Here is a 12,352-nt window from a genome sequence, read left to right as displayed (position 1 = left end):
TGCGAAAGCAAATTTACAGATCTAACATTGTTGGGTTGATGTTTAGACGAGTTGTATATATATATATATATATATATATATATACATGGCAAAATAGGCAAAGAGAAAATCGGGAGAGGTTTTGGATAAAAACACTGGGTGTCCTCCATCCAGATGGAATCAATAGAAAGAAATAATTAAATTTACAGTCTAGTGTTTATATTATTATATTCAGGATTTTGGATTAAAATCAATCGACCAAAACTTACCTGTATTATTAGTGATCTATGTTTACACCTTATACATTATATCTCATTATTGTTAAAACTTTTGTCACCGAAGAAGGCCATTTATTGAGCCGAAATATTTGCAATTATTGTATAATTTATATCATCTGTTCAGTTTTTCCATCTTTGTGCAATGATATTCAACACTTTTTAGTGTTTTGTTTTCCATCTATTTATCGGTATTGTTACACAATCTTTCAGACTCATATAATTTTTCCTGTTTGTGTAGTATTGTCAATTTTGATGATCCAATACCTATTAAGTTTACTGGTTGGTAGATTCTTATAGACTCTATATATATATATATATATATATATATATATATATATATATATATATATATATATATATATATATATATATATATATATATTATATATATATATATATATATATATATATATATACAACTCGTCTAAACATCAACCCAACAATGTTAGATCTGTAAATTTGCTTTCGCAAATTTTTGGTTCTTCCCTCGCCGGGTATCGAACCCATGCTACTGTGATATCGTGACACCAAATCGCCTGCACTGCAGCCGTCCCGCTAGACCACACGACCACCTGGGCTCTCAAAAAAAGAGCTTTCGCTGGCCGTGTGTTACCTTTCCACGTCAGTTTTTTAATCTAGCGGCGTACTGCAGTACATGATATATAAGGCATGAAGATGTTATTGTTACAGATCAGCTAAATTATCTATAGTAAAGGATCCTACAAATGAATGTAAGATACAGTCACAGAAAATAATTATATTTATAAGTACGTCTGAGTCAGTGACAACCCTACAACAGATGTATCCATCGGATCGCCATCAATGATGGTGATACATGGCTGTGTACATAATGTATATACAACTCGTCTAAACATCAACCCAACAATGTTAGATCTGTAAATTTGCTTTCGCAAATTTTTGGTTCTTCCCTCGCCGGGATTCGAACCCATGCTACTGTGATATCGTGACACCAAATCGCCTGCACTGCAGCCGTCCCGCTAGACCACACGACCACCTGGGCTCTCAAAAAAAGAGCTTTCGCTGGCCGTGTGTAACCTTTCCACGTCAGTTTTTTAATCTAGCGGCGTACTGCAGTACATGATATATAAGGCTATATATATATAATGACTGAATAAATAGTCAACGATAAATCTTACGGGGCGATGGATCATATAACTATGATTCAGAACACTACGAAATATAATATATAACAAGTCTAAAAGGGTACAACATCACAAAAAAACAACAACAATAAAACGAACAATATGTTAGATATTTCGGATAACAGTTATCCTTCCTCGGTAATAGCACGATGTTAAATGAATCATGTCAAAATATTCAAATTAAGACACTATCAAAATCTTGAAATTGATACAATAAAAGCGACGCTGGTACAATTTAAAAATTTCCAAACACGGCGCGAAGACTACAAAGATATGTCAAAATAAAAATAGTTATTTGCGATGTGTACTAGCACACCTCTAAATTTCCATAGATGGTGACAGTTGAAATGTTGAAAGAACTGCGTGGAAATACAGTCCCAATAAACAGTCCTGACCGACATAAGCTGTTATAATATTTAAAATATGACAACGGTAGAGCAATTGCAACAGAGACTGCGTATTTAAACATCCCAAATATATAGTAATTTGATGATAAGAAAATGGAGTAATAAATTTTTACTAAGGGTTAGTAATTGAACTCGGCTGCGTATTTACACATCCCTGCCAACTGTAATTAAAACTAGTATAATTTAAAAAAAATCCTGAAAAGTGTAAGAGTCCAGTACGGAAGCCGGAGTTACTGAACACAAGTGATGGCAGGAAAATTAGTGATGGTAGGGAAAATGAGTGACCTTTCTATGTTTTTTCATTAATGCCCTCTAGGGAAACTGTCCTGAGCTTTCTTATCCAAAAACTTTCCCGAGCAAGTCTGTCGGCCTTTGACCAATCCTCGTTGTGATCTATGATGGTGATGGTAAGTTTTTTTTAAATCAGCTTGGGCGTGCCCATGTGATCTCAAATAACGACTTCAAATTATATATATATATATATAATTACAGTAATACGATATCATGTTTATAATGACTTTGTGTAAAATACAATGGTATGTTTATTTCAAACCTGAGGGTACATCGCAGTTCGTTCCAATAAATCCCTGGGTGCATGTACAGGTATAGTTGTTTGAATACATTGGACTGTAACACGAGCCATGAAGACACGGATATAACTCACATCCTATAAATAATAATAACATTTATAAATATCTTTGATTATAGTAATGAGTGTTAAAAAACCTGACTGCTAGATATTCACATTCAAAAATTGAAATTTGTTAGATTAGCATGCCATTAGTAATTATACCACAAATATTTATCGTTGTATATCTTATTGTTGACCAAACCACCGACTGTAAAATAAATAACCACACATACAAATCATTTTTAAAATACACTGGACTATTCGCACGGAATGCAGTAGTGTTTGCCATTTCATTTATAATCCAATTTAACATGTGTCAACCAAATTGAAATGAAATATCTAAAATCAGCATACTTATATCGACATGCAATAACCTACTATGAAAGCTAACCTGAGACTTTCCAAAGGGTAGCTGACACACGCATCGTTATATATATAATAGCAATCAATGGTACTGTCGTATAAGTGAGAGGTTTACTGCTTTAAAACCTGATTCAATCCACCATTTTCTACATTTAAGAATGCCTGTACAAAGTCAGGATTATGACAGATTTTGTCCATTGCTTTTGATGTGTTTTGTCGTTTGGGTTGGCCATTTGACTAGAGATTTTCCGTTTTGAATTTTTCTCGGAGTTAAGTATTTTTGTTATTATACTTTTTGCAAGAGTTTACGGATGCAGATATATTAAGTGTATTGCGATTACCAGATTCGCATACATCTGATCTTTTTCGAGAAAATGGTGAGTTAAACCGGCTTCATAATTTTACATATTAATTGGATTAGATGTGTTAAGAAAGAGATACACCTACCAAGAAGATGATAGACATCATTACCGATGCAAAATTTTTAGTGTAATGTTTATCAAATCACAAATGCATTAAAAGCTTAGTGAACCTTTGCATTGTTATATTGTTTATTTCTTATATATAATGAGTACATTTCAAATATTATTTCATAGAAATTAATGTAAATGTATCATTTTATATTCCTTCGCATTATAGATTTATTTTTACCCGGTTGTAAATATATTCAGCAAATTTGTTTTAGCAAGATATATATTAGTATAGCTCCGCTAGATTGGGGTGTTATTTTAAACATGGCTTTAACTTATCAGATTTCAAGATTCTTGCTTTATAAAACAAATGTTTAGAAATAAATCGTAAACGATTAAGCGCTGATCGAATCTAAATATACCCCTTTTTCTTTATTTTCCCTTTTTATGTCATTCTCATTTTGGAGTTTATAAAAAACCAACTAAACATTATAATCATCACACTTTCCAACAACTAAGATTGTCGATGTAATAATAATGAGCTTTTACTTTACAAGTATTTACTTCTACACTCTACATTCTAATACTATACGGTTTGACATACCGGATAGAACACCATAGATATTCTCAGAAATTTAAAGCCTAATTTATTTGCAGTCAATTCTGCAGGTTGGATGCAACTCGCCAAATGAGGAGTTATTCCCAAAAAGAGTAACAACCACTCACCTGATTGATCATTTAGGAGTTCCATTTTTTCTTCTACTTAAAGTGGCACACCTTCATAAAATTAATGGGCATATCTTGATTTACTACGGAGTTACAAGCCTATGAAAACTTCTAAATAAAAAAATACTGTTTTAAGCTACTTACTTAAAAAAACATAATAAGAATACAAAAAAAATTGGGAGAAGTAATTCCATTTTATATAAAGTGCCATTTTAAGTAAAAAGACCCATTTTATGAAAAGTTTGTTTTTATAACGCTATCAAATTATTACTCAAATGACGGATTGTTTATCATTTTGGGAATAATTCCTCGCTGGCAGGTTTTCACCTACCTGTTCAGGGCATCGCCTTACACAATACTAGTAAAACTAATATGTAATAAATACTGGCTGTAGCTTTTAGTTAATCTTATATACTATAATACACATATCCATTTTATTCTAATTTTAAACAACATGATATAAAGAAACGAATTGTCTTCTTTAAAAAAGTAAACAACTTGACGGCAGTTACAAAAACATTACACGATACTTATATATACTTTTAACCGACCTGTTCCAATTGATTCTAATGTTATATTGAAACCACGGGAAGCAGCCTTGTCACCTCCTTTAAGGCTGTCAAATTTGATGATCATTGTATTCATTTCTCCGTCGAAAGATGTATCCCAGACTTCATGGTTCGAAGTACCGCATCGCCTAAAAATAACCACTATGCATCAGCATAATAACTTTGGAAAATTGTAGTATCATTTGTTAAACAATTTGTCATAAAATGTCAGGCAATTAACAGCAGTAGTTTAAACAATTGCAATGATCATGAAAGTTTTAAGATCAAAACGTAGGTTACTACATAATTTGCACACGTATAGCAGTCTAAACAATAAGTATTTGACTGTCACTGTGTTATGCTTCTTTGTAAGATTCTCTTTGAAAATGCGTAAGTTTGAATATCTATATAATTTCACTGTTATTTTAATTACATAAACAATTTTTTCTTATATGACTTTGTTTCATACATATAGATTACACAACGTACATTGGACCTTTGTTGGCAAGGAGGTCATAAACCATTTCTATCCAGTGATAACACGCATTGCCGTTATTGCTTATATCCATATCGGTAACAGTTGCTCTTATATAGTTGCCAGGATCTCCCTATAAAATTATTAAGACTTTAAATATAACATTAAAGAAATTATTTGGATTATAATTTGCTAAACTTGACATGTATTCAGTCTACATAAGTATAATTAAACGCAGTGATATGAGTGCCAATGAGAAAACTATATCCATCCAAGTCACAATGTATAAAAAGTATAGAAAAAATATGGGTCAAAGAACGACCTTCAACACGGAGCCTTGGCCAAACACCGAACAGTCGAAAACCTGTCATTCATATTTTACACACAACAGTTAATAAAAAAATCTTTAAAAAAATACGAATCTTTGAAACCAACTTTTACAGTGGATCAAATTTTTTTTATCAAAAACAATAATCAAGGGATACAAATATCACTGTGAAATCTTTACAAATATCTCTTTTAACATATATCCAATACTACATTCAAATATAACATGTATAAACACAATATTACACACTGCCTATTAAATGTATCATTTTGTGTTTAAGTTCTTCACTATACATACCTGTATTAACCATACACACTGCACATCGAGGTCATAATTCGATGGGTAATTTGGTGACGTCAGGAAATATTTTTCACCGCCTGATATATTAACAGTACCTCCGCAGTTGACTGAAATTATTATAAGTATATTCGTCATGTCATTTGATTAACTCAAAATTACCGCCGTTTCTATCACATACATCAATAATTTCCAAATCATTCATTTTTTATCTTAAATGTATGCGTCAATTCAATGAACCTTTACTTTCTAAAGTTTCATATTTTCCCTATGGAAAAAGTCTTAAGATTTTTGAAATGTTCATCCCTACCTGAAATAAGATATCTCAATGTTATCAAAACCTTTGAATAAAGTTATTAACTGGCTTGATACCGCTGCTGATAGAAGAGGGACGAAAGATACCAAAGGGACAGTCAAACTCATAAATCTAAAACAAACTGACAACGCCATGGCTAAAAATGAAAAAGACAAACAAACAACAGCACACACGACACAACATATAAACTAAAGAATAAACAACACGAACCCCACCAAAAAACTAGGGGTGATCTCAGGTGCTCCGGAAGGGTAAGCAGATCCTGCTCCACATGGGCACCCGTCATAGACTGTTAGTTTTCGATGTACCATCAAAATCACTAGTCGGTGTCTGGTTACTGATATGATATACAATATCTATTTTTACTAAACCCCCACTTTGATGAATTACGATTTGCAAAGAAAATAATAATTCCAAATCCATCAGGCAATACGGACTTAAATTAACTATGCTATTCTTTTTATTTCCCTTATTTAGATAGCTTCTAACGTTTCTCCTTATCTGTAAATTTCTTGAATTAAATTATTTGTTTTTGAGTGTTCCAGATAATGATACATGCAGAAAAGTACTTCTGAATCAGGAATTATTTGAAGTCTACTAGTACACATATTAAAATGTAAAAGAAAAATGTTCAATGCATCACACTACGGTTGAAGACACTATATACTCAGAATATACTTACAACTACTTTGTTTAAGTTGTTGACAAACAGTGCCAGTTAAATCTCCAGGACAAGCACATGAACAAGTTTTATCAACAAATCCTCCGTGCTGACAGGTAGGAAATGAGACACACGAATCTAAAATAGTAGTACATATAAATATATTATTGGAATAGTCCAAGAGAACTTCATGGTCCTTTTTTCTAAAATATAAAATAACTGTTTTAAAAAATCCGAAATTAAGATTAATCACAAAAATATCCTTTGAAATATTAACATGAAAGAATACTATCCTTTAAGAAATTATGTCAAAAAGAAATCTCTAACATTTAAATACAATTGTATCACTATAAACACAAAACAAATAAGGAATATGTTCGGAAATATATTTTTCCATTGAAGATATATATTAAGGTGGTACCTAACACTACAGGGAGATAACTCTGTAAAGTCAGCTAAACGTTTTAATTACGTTGTGTTGTAAAAGGAATATTAAGCTTGTCAATGATCAAAATTGTCAAACTGCTATATAACCAGTGTAATTTTTCTGACAAAACGGTTGGTTCCAAATTTTTTAAATTTTTATATTTTCGTTAAAGGGTGAAAGTAAATACTTTGACGAAATTTTATGAAAATTAAACGAGCCAAATAAATTTTAGTGAAAGTGTTGGGTACCACCTTAATATGTATATATATCGTATGTGTGTTGTTTTATCGTTTTTTTAGTTGTTCTGTTGTTTTGTTGTTAACCTCTCATGATTGATGTGTTTTTTTCGGTTTTAGTTTGAGAGAGAGATTTTATTGTAAAACGACTCATACAGAACACTTAATTAACAATGATATAGGTTTTATCTTTCAACATTTTTTGCAACTAAAATTTTCAGTTACAAACACGTTTTGCAGGATCTCGATATTGATGACTTCAAGTCTAAACCTCCTGATTGCACTTGTGCTAGTTCCCAATTCACATATAATCCTGCTGGCCACGTTATCACCGGTGACCTCAACATTGTTAATAACACTTCTCTAAGAAATGTGTTATCGAAAGGTCCGAAATATCGTGAGCCTAAATCCATCAATTGGAAATACAACTTTAAAATTTGATGGACTCAGTTGAAGATTATGCCAGGCAATGGGCTATGCGCGAGAAGGAAGACGTAGACACTCTTTCCGAATGGATTACGGCAGTGAGGTCGTTGATACAAATCAGAATTAAGAAACTGAATGGGTCTATCAATGCCCATGCTACGTCAATCTTTAAAGACCCAAATGTCGCAAAGCACCTATCCTACCTCCATGACAAATATGTTGTTGTCCCCGCAGATAAAGCCCCAAACAACATCGCTTTTGTGTGTAAAACTCATTGCATTAACTGCTTGATAAACGAATTAGGTATTGACAATTCACTTGGACACTCAACATATACCGACAGTTACCAAAGAGGAAATCCTGGATAATCATAGGTCTGTTCTGTGTTCCTTTGGAATTTCAACCAAAGATGAAGAACTGGATCTGCCATCACTATATTGGATACCTAATCTACATAACTGTCCTTACAAACAACGGTATATTGCTGGGTCTTTCAACTACTCCACGAAACCTCTTTCGAAATTATTAACATCTATTTTATCAGCAATCAAAGACGGGCTTCAAAGTTATTGTGAAACTGCCTATTCTAGAGGGGGCGTGAATCAGATGTGGATACTTAAAAATTCCAAAGATCTTTTAGAGGACATACAATCTAACTCTCTTTCATCGTGTAACAGTATTAAAACATTTGACTTTTCTACTCTTTACACTAGTATTCCACATTCCAAACTAAAAGACAAATTGAAAGAGTTGGTATTGCTTTGCTTCGTTAAAAAGAATGGCCAACGTAGATACAAGTATCTTGTCTTAGGGAGGGATAAATCCTACTTTGTTAAGGATCACTCTGATTCGAACAAAAAATTCTCTGAAAATGATATTATCAAGATGCTTGATTTCTTGATTGACAACATATTTGTTACGTTCGGAGGACGTGTTTTTCAACAGACTGTCGGCATTCCAATGGGAACAAACTGTGCCTCTCTACTTGCCGACATGTTTCTTTATTATTATGAGGCTGACTTCATGCAGGAACTTCTTAGGAAGAAAGATAAGAAGTTAGCGATATCCTTTAACTCTACTTTTCGCTACATAGATGATGTTCTTTCACTAAATAATTCAAAATTTGGTGACTATGTGGAACGCACCTATCCAATCGAGCTAGAGATAAAGGATAGTACAGATACAGTTAAGTCGGCCTCATATCTTGACTTACATCTAGAAATTGACAATGAGGGTCGGTTGAAAACAAAACTTTACGACAAAAGAGATGATTTCAGCTTTCCAATTGTGAACTTTCAATTTCTAAGTAGCAACATTCCAGCAGCACCTGCATACGGGGTATATATCTCCCAACTGATACGAAATTCCCGTGCTTGCATTTCCTATCATGATTTTCTTGATAGAGGGTTGCTGCTCACAAGGAAGCTATTAAACCAAGAGTTCCAAATGGTGAAGTTGAAATCATCCCTTCGTAAATTTTACGGACGCCATCACGAGTTGGTTGACCGTTATGGAATAACCGTTTCACAAATGATATCGGATATGTTCCTTACATCGTAGCTACAATCCCCTTCCCTTTCATGAATGTGACCTACCGAATTAGACTATTTACCGGATTTGTTATCACATAAGCAACACGACGGGTGCCACATGTGGAGCAGGATCTGCTTACCCTTCCGGAGCACCTGAGATCATCCCTAGTTTTTTGGTGGGGTTCGTGTTGTTTATTCTTTGTTTTTCTGTGTTGTATCGTGTGTGTTGTTGTTTGTTTGTCCTTTTCATTTTTAGCCATGGCGTTGTCAGTTTGTTTTAGATTTATGAGTTTGACTGTCCCTTTGGTATCTTTCGTCCCTCTTTTAAACAGTATTAATGACGATATTCTTACCAGTACATCCATAAGCCTCAGTAACATCAGCAATATCATAGAAACTGAAACCTGTAGCTTTTCCTGCAAGAAACTCTTGTCTCCAGTCATGGAATTTTAATGTTTTATCTCCATTTATTGAGAATACCTAAAAAGATGATGATACAAAACTACAAAATACGCTACATTTAAAGAAATAAAAGCATATACAACATATTGGAGGATCTAATACGAAATACAAATATAAAGGCAATAGAAAGTAATGATAAATATTATCATTAGCACTTTTGTTTTAGGAATAAGAAAGAAAAATAAATATATTGGATCATTTAAAAAGAGCAACGTGTATGCAATATTTTTAGGGAACAGTAGTCTACCTATGTTCACATTTTGGAAACTCATGAAGTTGACAAATTGACGCTTACACTAAAACCATGTAATCTCATAAACTCTAAAAGGGGCGAGACTGGTTACGTCGACACTGTATTCGTCCCCTGCTATGTATTCAGTATCTGCAATCCGCCATAACCAGTCAAAATGTCATGTTAAATTACATATTAAACTATTGTTTTATTTTCTAAAGACTTAAGTTCTTTGTCTCAATAAACAATCATGCACAATATGCGAGCGATAAAGCTTTGGGGCAGTTTACTGGTGAGAAGTGGAAAGTTTATTGGAAAATTGATGTCATCACGTTTTTAAAAGGTTCTAGTTTGAAGTATTCCATATGTGTCAGTTTGAAGAAACGCTTAAAAAATGAAGCAAATCTCTATTTTCGTTAGTATTTTAAATCTCAAATTTAAAATGATATATGAAATGCCGACACTGACTAGACCGCGAGGTATAAATCAAAGTTTTAATATTACTGCCAAAATATCAAAATTGTGATTGAAAATTTTCCAAGATGTCTTTTGTTTTATAAAAAAAAATCACATACTACTAGTATGACATCTTTTACTTTAGAAAAGAATAATGTGGGAACGTTAGAACAATATTAAGTGAGACATCTTGATGACTCGGTTATATATCTTTCTATATAAGGTCCTATATATTTCTAAGAACATGATTGGTTAAGAGCAACCGCGTGGATACTGTGTATATTCCATATAAGGTTAGTAATGGAGTTGTGTCCCTTTATACAAACAACACGGCGGTGATAACAACAGACGATTAAATGGATAATGAACGAGTGAAATTAATTCCATACAACACATTGAAAGCTAACAAGTTGTTATTGTTGGCCTTTTTTATATTTGTTTTAATAGACCTATGAAAGTTGGATCATAATACTAACAGTATTGAAGACTTGATCACTTGTATAGGCCATAAGTCTAAATATCACATGTTTAGATAGTCAGTAAGATAAATTCGTTACATAGTGTTTTACGCTCTCACCCCATATGGAATTTACTGACGCTTTATCTATCGTATTAGGTCACTAGTGCACTATGTAACTAATATCATAAAACACTTATTATGTTTGAATATTACAATGTTAATGTAGATTATTTTAAAGTTCAGTTTCAAATACATTTAGTTTGACAAATCTAACATATTGTTTTAGGGCGGACGAGGATAAATGTCGACTTAACATCAATTCTGATAAGTGAATAAAAAAAGGACAATTTTCGGACAAATTACGACTTATTTTTTCATACAAACAGCATTTGCATCAAGTCGACGACATAAGTGTTTGTTAAGTTGGAAATAAAAACACCACGGACGGAAAATATATCAATTGATTTGTTCCTTAATTTTCGTTTCTGTCCTTCCGTTATGGTCCTCACGAAAAATGTCCCAAAAATGGGTAACTATTGCATCGAAAAGAGAAAATCGAGTACATCTCTATATGTTAGGGCGTGTTTGTCTTGAATATTTTGCCTTGAAAACGTATTTGACACATCTTCTCGCTTCAGATTCTATCATTTTTATATATCAAGGCTACAGGTTGACTTTATAACATCAACCAGTACTAAAAAATGAAATATATGGGTCGAGTGAAATACCTTACTAATGAATCAAAAACACAGAGAAGGTATTTTCGAATAGCAAATTTTTACTAATAGTTCTTGACGACAGACTTTCATGTGGATCTTAAAAATGTATATCTTCGAAAAAACTTCATTTTTTTGTGTGTGAGAATTAGGGTTAATAGTCTTCAACCACTGAACATTTTTAGTCTGCCCTTCCACAAAGTATTCAATTAGAATGTTTTTAAATGTTTATAAATTTTTGAAAATTCCAACTGACAACCGATCAGACATGCTCATTAGCTACTATTCTGCCGATTAAAACACAACTGGAATATAAGGATCGTAATGGTGCTGTGTGGATATTTTTTTGTTTTTTTCAAGAGCTCAAGCGCGTCATCCCTACGATGGCTTCCATTTTTACGATTGTAAAACCGAAATGGCGTAATGGGGATAAAAAATTTTCTAGGTAAAATTTTAAATGGAGATGTTTGTTTCAGAAACAATTAAACAGACACCCGATAATAAAAGAAATGATGATTCTAAATAAGACTTACATATATACCATACATTAAATCGGATGCTGGGTCAAATGGATAAATATCACTTGTTTCTGCTTTTATGTAGTTTCCATTATCCCATCCTCCTTCGAGATTATCCATAACAACAGTAATATAATTGTCTCGGTCCTGTCGAGACATTTCATGCTCAGCACCAACGGCATGTAGCATTTCATGAATAATTGTTCCATGCTGTAAAAGTAACAATATAACACGAAATATCAAAGGAAATAAAACATTATAATATTCATAGTATCTTGTCGATTTGTATTTGTATACTTAAATGC

The 12,352-nt window shown here is 32.8% G+C and overlaps 1 protein-coding gene across 1 annotated transcript in view; it reads right to left on the bottom strand.

Moving 5' to 3' along the window:
- LOC143074163 (uncharacterized) overlaps positions 1 to 12,352 on the bottom strand; it is a 38,914-nt gene that overhangs the window by 13,450 nt on the left and 13,112 nt on the right. The window contains exons 9-15 of the mRNA XM_076249713.1: positions 12,063 to 12,257; positions 9,557 to 9,683; positions 6,604 to 6,720; positions 5,606 to 5,715; positions 4,995 to 5,113; positions 4,509 to 4,654; positions 2,381 to 2,494 (exon numbers count right to left, since the gene is read on the bottom strand). Of these exons, the coding sequence (XP_076105828.1) occupies positions 2,381 to 2,494; positions 4,509 to 4,654; positions 4,995 to 5,113; positions 5,606 to 5,715; positions 6,604 to 6,720; positions 9,557 to 9,683; positions 12,063 to 12,257 (928 nt within the window). The remainder of the gene's footprint in view (positions 1 to 2,380; positions 2,495 to 4,508; positions 4,655 to 4,994; positions 5,114 to 5,605; positions 5,716 to 6,603; positions 6,721 to 9,556; positions 9,684 to 12,062; positions 12,258 to 12,352) is intronic.

The sequence above is a fragment of the Mytilus galloprovincialis genome, chromosome 5, assembly GCF_965363235.1.
Source record: "Mytilus galloprovincialis chromosome 5, xbMytGall1.hap1.1, whole genome shotgun sequence".
In the NCBI taxonomy this organism is placed as follows: domain Eukaryota; kingdom Metazoa; phylum Mollusca; class Bivalvia; order Mytilida; family Mytilidae; genus Mytilus; species Mytilus galloprovincialis.
This window is presented reverse-complemented; position numbering and strand designations above follow the sequence as displayed.